Source organism: Arvicanthis niloticus, chromosome 9, assembly GCF_011762505.2.
Source record: "Arvicanthis niloticus isolate mArvNil1 chromosome 9, mArvNil1.pat.X, whole genome shotgun sequence".
NCBI lineage: Eukaryota > Metazoa > Chordata > Mammalia > Rodentia > Muridae > Arvicanthis > Arvicanthis niloticus.
In genome coordinates, this window is record NC_047666.1 from 35192420 (window position 1) to 35212108 (window position 19689).

Consider the following 19689-nt stretch of genomic DNA (forward strand, 5'->3'; position numbering starts at 1 on the left):
TTATGGAGGCATTTCCTCAACTGAGGCTCCTTCCTTGCTTGTGATTCTCCCTTGTGTCAAGCTGACATAAAACCAGCCATTACACGCGTGCCGTACACAATAATGTACTGAGTTTCTGGGCACAGCAGGTGTCTTCCATCAGACTGGTTGCCCCATCTCAGCTCTTCTGATGTGAGTCTGTCCTTCCTTCCTTCCCATGCCACACATCAGGTTTCCAGCACCAAGTAAAGGAGAATTTGGCAATAAGGGCAACAATAAATGGGCAGGATTCTGGCTTTTGAGGAGCTTTGGTAAAAGAAATGAAAATATTTGCATTGCTGAGACAAATCTTTTGGTGCTGGGTAGACAAATTGCATTGAAAGACCTGGCGAAGAGAAATGGGATCCAACCTACAAAACTCGTGGGCTTACAGTCATTATTATTAGCTGTTGTTATTAACAAGCTCAACTCAGAATCGTAATGTGCACCTGAGGGAAGAGCAAATTCTTCCTCAAGTATCCAACAGATGTAGGAATGTGGTGCAGATTTAAATGGGACAATAACAACAAAGAATGCAAGGAAAAGACATTGAAGATGTTAGCAAATCCAGGCACTACACAACTGTGTAAGTGCACACAGAATCTAAAGCTTTGCTGGAACACATCTGTGACACCCAACACAACTGGCCATCATTATGTGTACATTTCTCAGCAGTACCCCAGACCATCTGAATATGTCTGTGTACATTTCAGGAAGCTCATCAGAAACCACGCTCTTTATCCAGCTAGAAACAACTGTTTACAAAGGCTCAAGCTCTACCTGTTATCTGGCTGTTCAACGACCCACAAGTCTTTTAAAATAAAATGATCCTGTGTCTTGGCTGATAGAAATTTTTCATGTATTCATTTGCTTAGTAAGGCAAATGAATTCGTGGAGTTATGATGTTATCATTTTCAAAGAGCAGAGATAAAGTTTCCTTAACCACGTGTAAAAACAGCTTGCCATCAGGATACAGCAGAGTACAAAGACTTGGTCCACAAAATTCCACCAAAGCAAACCTGACCTTTTAAGGATGTTTCCAGTGTATTTGTGTGTGGGCCAAAGCTGTCATACCATGGATGTGGATGGGTGAATGTAGACAAGGGTGCTGGGTCTTCCACACAGACAACAACCAAACAAGCAGGTTGCTTCCTTTACTTAGAGGAAACACACTACTGACCAAACAGGCCATCTGGCTTTGGGAACACTTGCAATCTTGATTATAGGAGTCCTCACAGTTGTGCAGGTTAGATAGATATGTGCAGTGTGTCTGAGATGTCAACACTATCATGGTTATAAGAGTCCTCACAATTGTGCAGGTTGGACAGATATGTGCTGTGTGTCTGAGGTGTCAACACTGGGTCAAGGCTAGTGCCAGCAGGGACTATGTTCTGGAGGAACTGATCTACATACATTGTTCCCCTATCCTCATGTCACTCTTCCCTGCTCTCCAGGCCATGGCCCACTGGAATCCTGGACTTAAGGCTCCTAGGGCTTCCTGTTTTCTTGTGTTTTTCTCCCTGTACTTCGCCCTCCACTGTGCTCTGCACATGGCAGCTCTGCCTGAGACTCTAGACAGTGCTATGGATAAAGGCTTCATCCTCCACTCTGTTCTTGCACAGACTGCTGTGAGGCCCCACTCTCCCCTGGATGGCCTCTCGTCTATGCAGGGCTTGGGCTTCAGTTCCTACAGCCCAACTCTCAGGGATGGATGCTGACTTTCTTCCAATAATCCCCTTTTCTTTCCTGTCAATCATTCAGATCTTATCTTTCCACATTCAACTTGGAAATTCCCCGTTTATAGTATTCACTTAGGGCTGAGCATGGCATTCATGACTATAATCCCAGCACTCTGGAGGGAAAAGCAGAAAAATCAGCCATTAAAGGTCATCTGGGCTACAAGGCTAATCCCAAAAAAACAGTCTCAACAAAACAAACAAATTATGGTTTGTATGTATTAAAGATTAAATAAAACTAAAAATTACTTTTGAAAGTCATACTTCTAAACTTCCTAATTACAGTAGTCAATAATGATAGCTAGATGGACAGGCAGATAGGAAAAACAGACTCCAGAGTAGGACAGGAGTACCAGGAGCTTAGGGAGTACATAAGGACAGAGATAGGCCAATCATTGGGTACTAACTGCACAAGGTAACTACAGATAACAATGTTATACTTTTCAGAAAGCCAGAATGAAATCTGTTCTCATCATAAAGAAGGATGTAGCTGAGGTACATATAGCTTCACTTTATTAAAACATTACACAACATATACATGTTTTAAACATCCCATGGTATGTATAGCTACTGTGTTTTATGAATTAGATTAAAATAACTTAAAAGTTTAAGTGAGGAACATACTGATGAAAGTAGCTGAGCCACAGCATCCAGCTTACAAGGCACACACTTTACAGGAGTCTGTGTTTTCTTAGCTCACAGAGCGCTGGCCTGGTTCTCCCTTAATTTTGTTATAGGACCTTTCTGGTTTGTATCTTTTCCAAATTCTGCATTTTGTTATTTATGGTCAAACCGCTGAGTAGAGTCAGAGCAAAACTCCTTCTGTTCCCTGTGTTTACTGTGGTAACCATGCAGTTTGGGGAGGGTCTGGTTTTGGTGTTGGTTGAGCTGTTTGTCTCTTAGATATGGCACCTGCTTTGGGTTGCACATCTGCTGGGTTGGCGTGAGAGCCTACATCTATCCAAGAACGCTGATAACACAAGATGCCAATTTGTATAGCAGAAGTAGAGAAAACCTGTTACTACTCCAGAAATACTGAATTCACTGCTTCTTTCCTCTTGGTAAAAGGTTCTTGTGACTCTAGAGACACCATAGAGTATAGAAAGAATAGTGGCAAAGACCACCAGGGACAGCCTCGCCTATATCAGTTAGGGGAGAGAGGGGCGGCTTTGGGCTTGTCTTGAGCCATCACTTTCACTTTTGGGACACCAACAGTGTGATACCTCAGTGTTTCCAAGTTTTCAGTGATGCAGCCTGGGCCCCCAGGACAGCTGCTGAGAAGACAGGAACAGATCCTAGGAAGGCGAGGCCTCATTCATGATTAGTGTACTGCCTTAGCAGGTCATTTTTTCTACTTCATTTCCCCTGTTAACTTTTTACATTTCTACCCATTCTCCTTGATGTTTAAATTTCTATGACCTGTGCATGACATTTCTTAATAACTGATTTACTAATTAAAAACCAGAGGCACAGACTTTAGAAGAAATATGATTGTCTAACAAGCTTAGAAATTTCAAAGCTTTTCTCTCTTATCTCAAACAGACTTCTGACGAAAACATCAGAGACTGTTTAGGGAGATAATCTTGGGTGTGCTAATTTGCATATCTTTACATACGTACCTCCCAGGTATCTTGGAGCAGCAACTACTCTGGAATACTAAGCATAGTGTGACAGTAAGACTAGGGCTGTTTTCAATTTGTGTATGTATGTGCATGTATGCTCATGTGTGCACAGAAGCAAATGTGTGTAGGTACATGTGCACATGTGTGTGTGTGTGCTCGCAGGTAGTGGCCAGGAAACCCTTGGCTGTTGTTCCATGGGTCCTGTTGGCCTTATTGTTTGAGATGGGTTTTTCATTGGCCTGGAACTCATGAAGCTGGCTGCACTGGCTGGTCAGGGCTTCTCCTGCCCTCCTCTCCTCCAGTGCTGGGATTATAGATGTGCCACTATAACACCTGGTTTTAAAGAAAAAAGGAAGCAACTTCTAGAATTGTACAAATAATAATTGTATACATAATAACACTTATGGGCTCCGTGAGGACTGCTAAAAGAAAGCAAATCCACTGCAGGAATACTTCTAATTATTTCCAAGTGTCAGCTAACTAATATTACGTGCTTAGAGAGACCTATTCCTGCCTCACTTGGCTTTTACAACATGAGGGTCAGGGGTCATTTTGAATCTAAAACCAGTTTGGCATCAACATTTTAATCAGAATTATAACCCATGCTGATGACCTCATCAACTCCTGGGCCAGCTTTCTGTACTGTAGTATCACTGATCATTGGCTTTTATTAGTTTCACAGGAATCAATTATGCCTCTGTGCTCCTACAAGGAGTTAATTCTGTGGAATGTTCTGTTGTCCGCACTCAGCGTTGCTGCCTGGAGCTCCTGCTACCCTACTTCCTCTTTGGGGTCAGTATTTCTATCAAGTGCAGGATGTTCTGGTTTTAGGTCACAAGACAGACAGTTTCAGGTAAGGAAAAGGCCACTGTTGCAGAAAGAGAGAGAAGAGAGAAAAAGGAGACCATAAACAGGCTGCAGCTCTTCTGGCCTCTCCACCAGGGGATGAGATACAAAGTGCTGTCAAACTACCCTCAGACTTCATCTCTAGGAGAACAGACCAGCACAAAGCCTGGGGAATCTGGGCTGCCCCTAAGGTGATATTGAAGAAATCAACCCAGTGGGACTTCAGAATTTTATAACCAGAATGCAATGACAATGTGGACGGCTTTCAGTTTTCATATTAAAATGCTTGTCCAATATGGGAAGGTCCTCTCTGCTAAACTGTCACGTGGTAGTTGGCACTGGCATGGATGAAGAGGCTGCCTTGATCATCACATAATGGTGGGTGAGGCTGTTGACGCATGAGGAAGGAAGGCAAGGGCCATACTGAACTAGTGGTCACTGATACCCACCATACACTCTCCATAACAGCCTGTTTCATTTGATTACGCCTCAGCCCTTGAGCACTTTTTTGACATCTGACTCAAAGAGGGGTATTTACAGAAAGTGCTTCTGTACCTGAGCAACGGGCTCAGCTACACAGTTAACTATGGCGGCTGTCTCTATGTCTTCTCTATGGAGAAGGGCTTGTATACCCAAGGATGGGCCCAGAGTCATTTCCATTCCCAGGGAACACTGTAACTACTTCAAAGACCAATCAACACACTGTGGCTATTCACACTCGGTTATCTGGTAATATTTCCTCAAATATGAGTGAAGTAAACTTGTCATTTTGAGGAAAACAACTGATTTGTAGTTGAAGATAAAATTTATATCTTAAACTGAAAATCCAAACTCTTGAAAAGTTGCATCTGCCTCTGTATTCTTGACAGCTTCCCAACACCTTCAAAGCAGTCCTAATAGGAGAGGTGTTGATAGTAACAAACATGGATTTGGGGTATTGTGTTTTGAAATGTGTCAACCTTTAGGATATATGCATAAGTAAAAAAGTTATCAGAGCATGAGGTTATGCAGCACACACGAGTGAAATCAACTTAGTGTGAGACACACAAAGGACTGAAAAGAACAGAGTATGAGAACATTCCCAGACATGTTCCTAGTTCACAGCGGAGCACCTTCGGTAAAACTGGCTCAGACTTGTATTGCAGTACCAGGGAAGAAAGCTCACAGCTCCACAAGAAGCTGACTAAAACACTTGGTGTGGGGGCACTGGAATCTTAGTACTTGGGAAGCTGAAGCTGGGGGATTTTGAATTCTAGATTAGACTGGGCCAAATAGCTTGTTCAAGGCCAGCCTGGACCTCATAGGGAGACCCCATTTCAAACAAAACAAAAGTCAGAAAAGGCATGGCTCCCTGAGTCCAAATACATACTGACCTCTCTGAGGTTAGGCATTCTTCGTCTATGCTGAGACAAAATCTTATGAGAGTTAATAGAGAAGACAGAAACAGGAGTTAGAAACAGTTGCCAGTCTTATTACAGATTTAAAAGTCATGCTTACAAAGATAATATGTATACAAATATACACACATACATATGCATATCATCTCCCTTCATCTATGTTTCTCTTCCCACAGTATCAGTATCTTACCATATCCAATCATGAAAATATTTGTCTTGATGGTTCTGAGAGAAAGAAACCAAACTCACATTTTAGTTTCACTGTAATGTTGGAATTTTCTCTTATTTCTAGCTATTGTTAATTTCTTACTGTGCCTATTTCATAAACTGATCCTATCATAAGTTTGCATGTAAGAGAAAAGAGATTGCACATCCTGGGTATTTGTACAATGGCCTCTATAATACAAGGGCTTTAGTTCTGGAACCAGCCTGGCAAATTTGGGTAGTCTTAGGCCCACAGTGTCTGACAAATTGCAACTGCAGTTGTCTGCTAGAGTCCAGAGGAGGCCTGCAATACTGAGTCTGCTGCATCTTATTTAACCCAGTTTCCTGGAGCTTAGGAAGTGTGTGAGTCTAGAGCATGCTGGGAAGGGAAATGAGTGCTGCAAACTCCTGTGACTCACCTTCAAGCCGGACTACCAGTGGCACCTTGAGCTCCAGCTCCCGGCAGGCTTTGGTAATTCCATTGGCAATGATGGCACAGTTGACAATCCCACCAAAGATATTGACGAGAATGGCTTCCACCTGAAATCCAAAACAGGAAGTGCTGTCAGAATGTGGCAGCCAACAGCCCCAAACCAGTTAGTCAAATAATGGGTTTAAGTAAAACTTCTTGATTTCTGTCAGTTTTTACATAGAGCAAGAAATACTAAAAACAGACAAGACTGTCACAAAAAGTAAGCTTCTGTAATGAATAAATAACAACATATCACTATTGACCCTATTACCATCTACTCTTCTGAACTGAGACAGACCCCCAAAAATGAATCCAACTTCTGTCCATTTCTCTACTGTATCCTGCCCTCTGGGTCTCTTAAATACTGATATTTGGAACTAGTTTAAGGGTTTTTTTTTTTTTTTTTTTTTTTTTTTTTTTTTTTTTTTTTTTTTTTTTTTTTTTTTTGTCAAATGAAATGTGTCATTTAAAACTCATACATTTATTTTCTTTTCTCTATGGTGTGTATTTAAATTTTGTTCTCGTGGCTAGCACAATAGTTTTAAATCTCAGAACTTAGTATGTGCTGTTTGCATTAAAAAGTAAAGACTACAACTTTGCCATACTTCTTAATACCATTTACTATGCTTAAGGCACATTCTTAAAATCCAGACGTAATTTAGCTATCTTAGATAACAACTGTTTTCATTTAAAAGAAAAGATAAAGAGATAACATTATAAAAAGAGTCAAGTTACTAACAAGAATTTTTCAGAAATGTAAATTTAAACCCATCATGTTCACTTGTTTGTACAGATTCCACATTTACAGGCACGTGGGGTAAAAAGAATATTGTACTTGTCTTAACTTGATAAATAGGTATAAGAAAATCCTGTATAATTAACACAAAGAACAAGATAATGAAAAGAATTCATTACTTAGATTAATAGATAACACCCACAGAAAAGAGTTATTCATCAAGCTCGAGGCATCAAAATTCCAACAATGCAGTGGCAATTAAAGCATACTACACTAATTGCTAAGCATGTATCTATATGCTGCATGCCATTTTAGATCCTATGGCTCCCATATGATAAATTAACTGCAGATAACAAAGAGAAAAGAATAGATAACATTTCTACAGCATTTAACTCTAGGACGTGTCATTACATGATTTCTTATTTCTCCTATTCTGATCCCCCCAGAACCTGCTTATACAGTGAGGTTGGCCATTTGTAGTGGAGAGAGCTATAGGGCAGTGACGGTCACACGGCCAACACACTGCGGTGGCACTGCTTAAAAATCTACTGGCTGTTCATCTATGATGGTTGCTGAGGCTGCAACCTGGTTAAGCTATATAACTTCTCTTGAATATGGTTCCCTCATCTGTAAGACACGAGTAATAGTGCCTGGTCCATAAGATCCCTTCAGGGTATTAATGAGATGAGGCATGTGCACTATTTAGCAAGTGGCTCTCAGCTTCCATGCTCGTGACTTTTTTCCATCAGGCAGTGACACTATTAGACAGACTATCCAGGCTGTGAATAGGAAACCTTTCCCAATATGTAACAGGAGCACAGTAACTAAACTTTAATAGAAAAGTAACAGCTTAGTAATAAAATAAATAAGCAATATTTTCAAGTCAATTAGGGACTGGGGGCTATTCCTAAGGGGGGAAAAAAAACCATTTCCATTCACAGCAGGCTAACTGGTAAGCAGAAGCCTGCTTTCTAATGGCAACCATTAAATGCTGTTAGCATTGATGCTTAATAGAGCACTAATTTCCAAATAACTGTGGGATGGAGGGGAACTTGCCAGAACAACAGAAGAAAAAGTGCTCACAAGCAATAATTCCTTCATGGGCCTTGAGACAGAACTGAAGAGGCACACACTAGCATTTATGAGGAAAAATTGGGCATTCCAGTAAACACAGACTGGTATCTATGACCTCTATAATGTAAGGACAAGTTCATGTGTCAGGGTTGTGCTGAGTTACAGGGAGTCAGTGTGCTTAATCTGAAACCATGTGATTGTTCTATAAGCTCACATGAACTAAGGTGAATTTATCTAAACAGGCAGGAGTGGAGGGGGTGAGAAAGAAGTGATGTCTGTGACCCCGTGACAATTCTACTTAGTGGGTGAATGCCCTGGAGTGAGCATCAGATACAAGCTGTGAATGTCTCAATGGGTGTCAGGTCCCATGAGCCTCACATAGCAGTGTCTTGCTGTGCTCAGCACGAGCCCAACCTTAACATAGGTTCTCCTTATAGAACAACCTTTATCTAAAAGGAAAGTAATACATTTAGCCAGTGTGCAACTTAAGGATCTTAAGGAGGAGGATGTAACCTGGACGGAGGCAAATATGGCACCCAATGAATGTAACTCATGGAGGCACGTCATGCCTGACATGGGAGGTAACCTGAGGCAATGCAGGACAATGTGGCCCGAAACAGGGCTAGGGCCAGGAGAGTGGATTCTCTGGCATATTCGTTCCAATTCCAGAGCTGAGTGACATCAAGGCTGACAGCAGCTTCCACGGGAAGCTTTTCTATAAAAAAAGCAACAGAAGACATACACAGGCTCTTGGTTTAGGAGACTGGATCTGCTCAGGACGCACAGTGTCCCATATGGCCTGGCAGGAAAGGTGCCTCTGGGTGGTGGGGAGATCCTCTTCCAGCAGGTGTTACAACTCTCAGTTTCTTTCCCACTATAGAGTAATTTGCTGCAGTCATGTACTTTAATGGAAATCTGATTTAAGGTTTCACTCTGGGCCAATTTCTATAATTAAGTACTGTAATCTACAAGCTCAAACTGAGAATGAAATTAAGGACAGTTTTAAAAATGAAAGCCTTGTGACATCATTATTATTATTTAGCATTTATAAAGCATGTCACATTTTCAATGGGTGCTTCACAGATTCACTCATTTTACAACCACAAGCTGCTGTTCCACGATAATAGCAAAAGCAGCTCTTTAACTTTTTACTGTCTGCTTTTTGGCACCAAGAATTAAAACAACAACAAGAACTACAACCCTTTCCCCCTTGTAGTTCTCTGTAAATATTCAGAGCTGCTCCTAGCAGATTCTGAAGTGCTTAAAGTAACAGGCATTTCCAAGATTTGGGTGAGAATTCTCAGAGTTGCTATTTACTGTTGCACAAAAGTAAAGATCATCTAAGAAGGTGGTGAAGGTGCCAGATAGAGCCCAGGTCTCTAGGTCCCAGACAGCTGCCCCTGCAGTGGAGTCTGAAACAACTGCTGGCAGCTGTGCAGGTGGCTGGGTCATCCAAACATCAGTTCTCAAATGTCTCTGTGTGTTTGAGCTTTCGACACACACTGGACACAGATTATAGTCCATAACTGAAAGGACGAACTTTGAAAGTAAAAAAGCTGCAGCCATTGCTATTTGTTAAGCTCTCAAATAAACAAAGAAAACAACAATCACAAAACTCAACAATGAACCGATTCGCTGGAGTGGAGATTCGTACCCACTGAACTCATATATGCATGTCTAGAATGTTCTGGAAGTCTTTCCTACTGGATGTCCTACAGCTACTGCTATGAAGACCATGTCTTTAAATGCAAAGTGGTAATAACAGAATGCATGTGCATCTATAGCGGTGGAGAGTTGCCAAGGAGTTGTGAATTCAACTATCTATGGAATTTTGTTTTAGGATACACCTTTCTGGGAAGTCATTCACGAAGGAAGAACATACTAGTTTTCACAAACAAAATATTCTATTTACTAAAAGATGGAAGGCTTATTATGTCACATGATTGACACATGAGTATCACACAAGGCAGGTATAATTTTCATCTTCAATTTATAGACAAAAAAAAACCACATAAAGCAGTGAAAGCCGTTGAGGCTATAGCTTAATGACTAGCAAGCATTCTTTAGAGCTATCAAAATTATAAGGCCCTATGAGACATATAAGGCATAATATCTTCTTATTGATAACATTAATTCAACCATCAATATAGGAAGTACATAACACCCTGCTTTACAAATGAAAAAAATCCAACCTGACACTCAAGGAGATAAGCACCGAGTGCCAGACTATTCGAACAGTACATTGGGCTGAAAACCACACTCCTTTTCTTTAGTAGTGTGAGGAATCCCCTTTATTAAATGCCGATGTTGCCACTGCTCAAAAGCGAGCAAGTATCTACTCAATAAACATTCTTGAGGGTCCACTCTGAGCTGGGTACTCCTTTAACCATCTATTTTAACCATTTAACCTTTAACCATTATTGCAGGGAAATAATTTAATCAGGCAAACGTGGTCTTTATCTGTATCTGAAATTGTCAACTCTGCTAGGTTATGGAGAGGAGGAAACACAAATATCATGAGAACCCAAGGGTAAGATGCTAGAGTAGATAGGCCCCTCGGGCAGAGACAGTTAAGCTAGGGCTACAGTCAGTCAAGGAGAAACAGGTGGTCAAGAGCAGGGGAAGAGAGCCAAAAGTGGGCACATCTGGGAAAGGCTGAGGTACTGGAAGAACTGTGCCTCTGGGAAGTGAAGAGAGCCTGGACCAGGTGCTGGGGTGTAGGAAATGAGAGGCTGCCATCCCCAGCATCAAACCATAAAGGCTCTTGGGGTTCACCGTGAGATGAGCATTGAGAAGCCTGTGGATTTCAGGCACCTACTTAGACCTCACTGAGACCAGGCAGGGAACTCACACATATCCAGCATCCAGCACACATTTATATTAAACTCATAAGACAAGATTTATTATTTCTATATATGGCCAAACTAAGGCTCAGGGAGAAATAAGGGAGGCCATGCCATTCGTAGTAGTCACAACTCACACCAGTGTCTGTTTTCATACATGTGCCACAAGCAAGAGCCAGCAATCTTAGGACAGACAGCTAGCAATGTGCATCAGGAATTAGTCTGTTCTATTAAGGATGAAGCAGTAAGCCTTCTGGGCTCAGTGAGCCCAGTTCTTTTACAACTACACAACTTGGTCTTTGGGACAAGAGTCAGGGTTACTACATAAATGAGTGTGGCTGTGTTCTAATTAAGTTTAATAGAAACAAGCAGGGGCCGGTTAAGCCTGTAAGCTAACTCCTGAGATAAGATGATTTGTTTTAGCTCCCCTCAAATCCACTGAAGGTGCCCTCAGCCCTCTACCTTGAACCCTCGGATGTCTATGACAATACCCTTCAGATTATAAGGCATCTGCGTCACATTATTTCTTTGCCATCACTGAAAACTGCAGGCACCCAGGCTATCTAAGGAGACTATAGCTAGGCTTGTCCTTTCCAATCTACTACTCCTTAAAAACAAAACAAAACAAAACAAAACAACAGAAAACAAATAAACAAGAAGCAAACCAGAACAAACGCTATAACAGTCACAAGTCCACAAACAGAACCTTTGCATTTCTTTATTCTCTTTCCATCCTGACCATTGCTAGAAGTGAACAGAGAGAAAGGTTCTGTGTATCATGGCCATTTGGCAATGGCTGCTACAGATGATCAAGTACTATGTTGTGTTTAAAGATGATACAGCAAGCTGGGGAGGCTCTGTTACTATGCTGTATCCAAAAAATGCGGTAGCAGGTTGGGGTATGGTTCTCTTACTACGCTTCATTTAAAATATGCTTTAGCAATTTGGGGTGGGGGTGGAGCTCAGTGAGTAAAGTGCTTGCTGAGTAAGCATGGGGACCTGAGTTTGGCATGGCAGCATGTACCTATAAACGTGATGCTAGAAGAACAGAGCAAGGAGGATACTAGGACTCAATTTCATCCAGCATATCTGAAACAGTAAGTTCTATGTTCAGTGAGAGACCATCTTAAACAAACAATTGAATGACTGACTGACTAACTAAGACAGAGAGTAAAAGAAAATACCGAAGTTCACTTCTGGTCTTCACAAGTGTATGCACAGGTGAGCACAACTGCACTTGTACATGTAAATACGTGCATATATCAACATACGGAAGACACAACACACACACATGCACACACACACACACACACACACACACACACACACTGTAGTATATACATGAAGCACAGAAAAGCCGCTGCTGCTTTCTCTTTCTGTCCGTTCCAATTTGCCATGCTAATTTAGTGCCTCTGCAGTGGGCATCAGCCTAATAAAACTCAAGTAAGCATGCTTATATTAGTTGAGATAAGGACCCTTTTTTTAAACACAGAATTTAATTCTGAACACTGTTGCTCTTGTCTAAACATCTGTTTTTTCTAGGACTAGATTCTCGTTTTTGTTGATATTTTCCTGCTGAATTCTAATCATGTCTTATAATCCATTGGCAACCAATGAAGGAACATAAATGGTGAAGGAAATTAGATGCAGCTTAGATAATTGATGTTTATACGCCTGGGTTTAATAAGAATACTCTGCTAAATTAGAGGGGAGTCTAAATGGATTCAGTCAATAAGGAAGTGATTCAGGTGAGGAATCCAATCTCAGGCTTTGTTGTAATCGTACAAATAAGCAGACAGATCAGTTCAACTGGGACAGGATTTGCCTTTGCTGACATTTGGGTGGGCAGGGCAGGTCTGCCCTGCAGCCTGTGGTGCATTCTCAGAGCTGGAGCATGCAGTCATCTTTTGATACTACAGGGGCCAGTTCCAGGACAACCGCCCCAACCCTGTTGAAGGAGAAAAGCTGCAGATGCTGGCGTTTCTCCTGTGAAGTGACACATTTGCATATCACCTCCCTGTGTCCTCCTGCATTCTTTAAAGCATCACTAAGTCATTTATAACACCTGATCCAATGCAAACACCAGGTAAATACTTGTTACACTTTAGTACTTAAATGTAATGGCAAGAAAAAGCATGTAAATATTTAGTACACATGTATCCTGAGGTTGGTTTAATTCTTAGATGTGGATTTGCAATGTGGGCTGACTGCACTTCCTTTGAGTTAAGGCATCCATGCATAAAATAGCTACAAAAGATTCCCCCAAAGAAAACCAACGCCCAAAACATTGGTTTTTGAAAAACACCATCCTTATCTCCCTCTACTCTTTTAATTTCAGGAAAAAAGGGAAATTCTTGTAGTGTGCTTGGAATAAATACCTCCCCAAAACCTTAGCCTGAAAGAAAATCCCCTCATCATCCCCATCCATAGCCAGCAGCAGTTTGGCATTTGAAATTCACCCATCAAAGTGAACACAATCATTCCAACCCACCTTTGTCAGCATGGGCACAGCAGGGCCATCTGATGGGGTTCTGTTAAGGAGCCAAGTTCCCATCCAGTCTGACATCTGAGGACATCTGGAGGGAACTAACAAATAGGACTCACTTGTCCCTCATCTATGTATTCTCTTGGGAACTTTTTTTTTTCTGGCTGACGTCTTCCCATGAGAACAGGTGACATTCTCATGGGGAGGATCACTGTAACCACGTGCCTGTTCTCTTTGGTGCCAGCAGTAACCTGGTAAATACATGGAAACTTGGCTCAAAGAATCAATTCAGCTCCCACAGATGCAGGAAATGGAATCAGCTTTGTTTCAAGCCAGTCTTCCTGCAGTCCTCTGCTGTCCCACTCTGTCTAGCTGTTTATCACTTGTGACCCCGTGGCTAGGCAGGATCCCCCACTCTGTTTTGGTCCCACTACCAGGCATCAAGGAAATATTCTCAAGTCCCATTTTCTGGTGTCCAAATATTGCTTTTAAATTTTATTGTTTAATTAAAATGAAGATGTCTTTTATAATTTTCAAAAATAAAGCACTTACATTTCTCATTTTTCTTTCCTTCTTCCAAGCCCCGCTTCCATAGTGTCTCCGCCCCCACCCTCTTTCAAATTCATGGCCTCTTTTATCACTAATTGTTGCTGCATCCATACATGTTTATACTTGCATATTCCTAAATGTAGCCTATTTAGCCAAGAGAATGTTACTTGCATGTATGTTCTCAGGGATGGCCATTTGGCACTGGACAACCAGTTGGTGTGCTCTTCTTGGGAGAAGACCAAATGAGTTTTGGTTCTCCACAACCTAAAATGCTTTGTTCATCTGTAAAAGAATTTCCCAGAGTTTTTGGAGTGAAGTGCCTATTTAGAAAGAGCTAAAGACGGTAATCATAGTAGAAAAGTAGGTCTTGGTCTTCAAAACCTGGACTGTGGTCTGAGCTAGAAGGAGAATCTGACAAGACCCTTCTGTGTAGACTGATGACCCTCTTCTGACACTGAGATCCATGCCTTTGATACTGTTTAATTTGTAATTATGACCAAGAAAACTATAATGACAAAAATCTATCTTCAAAGAAAAAAATGAATGCCTATTTTTCAGGACGAGGTAGCAGAACAAATACTGAAGACACAGTGATCTTATGCATTGTAATAGGCTGTTTGGAACACTGTATTGATAACGATGATGGGGCTGCATCTGAGTAGCATGAGGGAGGCCTCTAACCTGTCAACAATGGCTGTCTGAGGAGTACCAGAGTTAAAATGATTATATTACACAGTTGTTCCCCAGCTCTGAAGTTACATAAACACCAACTTACTTACTTATGTTTAGGTGCATATAAGCAAAATACATATGAACTCCTAGCACTATGCAGGTCCAGGCAACCTTCTAGAAGGAATACTAGCTTAACAGGTAGAAAACAATGTGAATAGTGCACCATAAAATTCTAAACTCACATTTCCTCTCTCAAAAGTACATGTTTGCCCCTGCAAAGTCTTAAGTTTTCCAAAGCACATTCTGTCATACACTAGGTGTACCTTATATTCCCCAAACAACATCATCTTCTGGTCAAGTGACTTGGACTTTCGATCTGAGCGGAGCGGTTTGACAAACTCTCTGTGCTCTAACCTATATCACCCAATTTAATCACTTTCTGAAAAGAGTTAATGGGTTGGAAAAATGCTTACTTGAGAGTTCTCAAGAAAAGTGTCCAAGACCTGGGAGAGTTGTGGTTATGTGGCACAAAGACCTCAGCCTCATCTACAGAGATGCTCTTTCTTTCTACTTGTGTTAGATTTATGGTATCTAAGGAAAGCTTTCACTGAGAAACTGCAGCCATGAATACCCTGACCAGGCTAGCGTGGACTGCAGCTGATTCTCCAGTGGGCAGCAAACACAGAAACCATGGCTGAGTCAACTATTTAAAGAATTTTCAAGGAGGAAATTTCTCTGAATATAAGTATGTTGGTTGGGCTTGGTTTAAAAAGAAAGAGATTTAGAGAATAACTCAGATGTGTTTTGTATCTATATTCTTTTGAAGAAGGATCAGAGCTAGAACCACAATTATAAAAACCACTTGGACATCCAGAATGCAGACAGCTGGGTTTCTGTTTTTGGAGCATCTGTAATATCTACTGTAAGAGCTAACAGCATGTATAATTTGGCCAGAGAGTCATCTAGGTGTAAAAAGAAGAACAAAGAGACAGTCACTTTTACCAATAGGTAAAAAGCTTTTTCCCTCCCTCCCTCCCCCTCCCCCTCCCCCCCCCCTCTCTCTCAGGACAGACTTGTAAGCCTCAATTAAGAAATGAACATTAGAATGGTATTTTAGTTAACTGTCTATTGCTGTGATTAAAACACAATGGCTAAAAACAACTTGGGAAGGAAAGGGTTTATTTCAGCTTCTAGGCCACATCACAGTCCACCACTGAACAAAGTCGAGGTAGGAACTCTAGGCAGGGACTGAGGCAAAAGGTATGAAGGGCTCACTGGTTTGCTCCTCAGGTCTTGCATATCTTCCTTATGCAACCCAGGACCACCTGTCCAGGAACATTACAATACAGAGTAGTTGTGGAGACTTCTACATCAATCACTAATCAAGAAGATAACTCAACAGACTTGCCTACAGTCCATTCTTTCAGAGGTATTATCTCAATTTAGACTCCCACTTCCCAGATATGTCTAGATTTCTGTCAAAGCAAAAAAAAAAAAAAAAAAAAAAAAAAACCCTAAAACCAACCAGAAGAAAGGGACTTTTAAGAAAAGTGAGCTTGAGAGATTGAGAGATGACCCAATAGATGCTTACCATAGAAACCTGAAAACCTGCGTTCAATTCCCAAAACACATGTACAAAGCTAGCTGTGGTGAGGTGATATATCTGCATACATACATAGCCACTGTCCTATGGCAAGGTAAGAGGCAGAGACAGGAGAATTAACTAAAGCTGGTGTGTCAGCTAGCCTAGAGATCACAACACAGTGACAGAAATAAGAGGGATCCTGCTTCAAAAAAAGGTAGAAGGGGGAAAACCAATTTCTGGAACTTGCCCTCTGATCTTCACATCTACACTACGGACACATAACCACAACTCTCCCCGGTCTTGAACACTTTTCTTGAGAACTCTCAAGTAATCACTTTTCCAACCCATTAACTTTTTTCAAAAAGTAATTAAGTCAAAATGAAAAGAAATATTCTTTTCATAACAAAAATGGCTTCCAAAAAAAGATACCCACTTTCATGGAAGAGCACTCATTACTTACAAAGTCGTATCTGGAAGTGATGGTCAGTTCTAACTGTCAATTTGACACAACTTAGAATCACCTGTCTGCATTGGGTTGCCCTACTGGCTTGTCTGTGAGGAACTCTCTTAGTTAATTGGTTTGAGAAGACCCAGACCACTGTGGGCAGCACCATTCCACAGGCAGTGGTGCTGAACTCTGAGTGGAAACATGAAGTTGAGTAAGCAAGCAGTGCGTTTCCATTCCTTTCTCTCTGCTCTTGACTATGGATGCAAGGTGACTAGCTGTTGGGGATTCCTGCCTTGACTTCCCCATGGTGACTGGTTATGGGTGAATAACCTAGAAGTGTAAGCTGAAAAACTCTTTCCTCTAAGTTTCTTCCTTTTTGTCAGGGTATTTTATCACAACTACAGAAATGAAGCTAGAACACTGTATTTTATTTGTATGAGAGCTACACTAGTACAGATTAAGAATATTTATTGGCTCATTCTTTGTGAACAGTATTGTCCAATCATCTCTGACTTATGTCACCTTGATGAATGTGAGCATGTGCACTTCATCACCATTAGCTGGGGAATTGATATAGAGAACACCCAAACAACTGGAAACTTGGTGAAGGACCCATTTATTAATCTATAAACAGGCAGTCTATCTGTCTATCCCCACAACATAATGGCCTCCACAGGCTAACTGTTCCTAAGAGAAGAAAAACAATTACTTTTATGGGTAATTTCTTCTTCTTTATTCATGACTGACATCAATTAAAAAAAAAATAGCTAAGCAGTCAGAGCCAAAACTTAGGCCTGCACAGATTCACATTTCACAGCACAGAGAAATGAAGATAAATTTAGTTAATAGCAAAACCCACTGTTTCTGTAAATAACAAGTCTAATGCAAGATGAAGGTGGAAAGTGACGACTGTGACTGTTCACACAGCTGCTCAGATAAACCAGTTTGATCACTCAGATCTCTGGAAAAACTATGTCTTGATAGGAACTCCTATTAAAACACAAAGCAGATGAATACCTGGCAGGGAAGAGTGAAAATCGTGTTTAGTTAAAACCTCAGCAGTTTACAGACTACTTCTTCTAGATTAGCGTTTCTGCTAAGATTATTACTGTGTGTATGTATGGTATGTACGCCATGCATGGCTGCACATGTGGTGGGTACTGGCACTAGCACACAGGCATGTAGAGGACATCAGGCTCTTCCTTTATGGTCCTCTCTTTATTCTCTTGATACCAAGTCTTCCACTAAACCCGAGGCTCACCATTTCAGGAAGGCTTAGGTACACACACACTGCCATGCTTGACTTTTGTGTGGATGGTGATGCTTCAGATGCAGGTACTTAGGCTTGCGCAGTGAGTGCTCAGAGGTCACCTCAGAAAGGCCTATATTTAAATCATTGTTAAAGAATTAAAAAAACATACACACAGAATTGTATTTATTTATATTTTAAACATGTGTGTGTGTGCATGTTCAAGCATGTGTATGTCAGAAGACAACAACTTTAGGGAGTGAGTCTTTCCTTTCATCATATGGATCCTGGGGATTGAACTCAGGTTGTTATGCTTGGCAGCAAGCGCCTTTACCAACTGAGCCATCTCTTCAGCCCATATTATTGTATTTATAATAAATCTCACAGGTACTTTTTGTGAAATTTAGCTTAATGACAAATCTCTTAGTAGCAACCAGTTTCCTATGCAACCCTAAAATTCCTTCATTGCTCATGAAAATAAAATGATCTCTTATACCAAGCCCAAATCCAGAGTCTTAACTGTTTAGTGCTATAAATTTAAATATATTAACAGAATTTGAAACAAATAACAGTAATTATGGAGGCCAACACTCCATTTGAATTGGGGGGGGGGGGGCGCTACCTTGAAATGCCCTGGCAGGGCTTACACCTGCTGATACCACCAGAAGGAAAGGAAACCATAGGATCCAGGCTACTCTTTTAGCATCAAGTGTTACTGTCAAAAAAAGCATCCTCTGCTGAAGACAATTACAGATATCACTGTCAACTTCGATGAAACTTGTTGTGTGGAATCCTGATTGATCTATTTACTTAGCTATTCAGCAAATGTCACCATAGCCTATCTGGAGCAAATTATGCTGGCAAGGTATTCCCCACAGTCTGATACAAATGGAACACAACTCTTTCCATCTCAGGGTCAAATGCAAGTGGTCACATCTTCTTCCACCAATGGTCAACTTTTATGGCCTTTACTTCCTGAGTGAATGTGCACTGTGGACAGGGCACAGCCATGACCGGCACCAAGGCTTTTCCCCATATGGGTCTGGTTTGAAATCGGTAAAGCCTTCTTCCTCTGGTTGTTAGGATTTACTGATGATTGGTCAGTGTGAACAAAAACTAGCAGCCATAGCTTCTTTCTGGATGCTTAGGCTGTAGAGGGCCCCTGGAGGCTGACTGCCCCCTGTGTAGTATACAGTAACCGGGCTGGGCTTGTGGCGCCGCAGAAGGTGTGGCTCCATCAGCAAACACCATCCACCCGACCCACGTGTTTTTGTTCTCTCCCCCTCCCGCCTCTCTTTGTGTGTGTGTGTGTGTGTGTGTGTGTGTGTGTGTGTGTGTGTCTGTGTCTGTCTGTCTGTCTGTCTGTCTGTCTGTCTGTCTGTCTGTCCTTTCTTCATTCTCTCACCACCCCAACCGGGTAACCACTTCTCTTTACTTCATTTCAGATTTCAGGATGGGAGAGAGCCTCAAACTCCAAACGTCATCATCATTATCAATCCATCCTTAAGTGAAGGCTCTTCTCTACATCTTGAGCTGGGTGAACTGTTATTTCAGCCCCTGAACTTAGGGAAAAATCCCGGTATTGTGAAGGCTAAACCCTTTAGAACTGGAAGACTAACAACCATGCCTTTGTTCAGCTTAACCCTCTGGATAACAAATGAGGGTCACAAGCTTTGTGACAAGAAGAAAAAAGCAAAACCAGTCTTAAAATTATTGGCACTGGCAACTACATGCTACCATCAGCAGTTGTTTT

At 41.4% G+C, this 19689-nt stretch overlaps 1 protein-coding gene across 1 annotated transcript in view; it reads right to left on the bottom strand.

Moving 5' to 3' along the window:
• Suclg2 (succinate-CoA ligase GDP-forming subunit beta) overlaps positions 1-19689 on the bottom strand; it is a 232852-nt gene that overhangs the window by 11484 nt on the left and 201679 nt on the right. The window contains exon 10 of the mRNA XM_034512316.2: positions 6242-6363. Within this exon, the coding sequence (XP_034368207.1) occupies positions 6242-6363 (122 nt within the window). The remainder of the gene's footprint in view (positions 1-6241; positions 6364-19689) is intronic.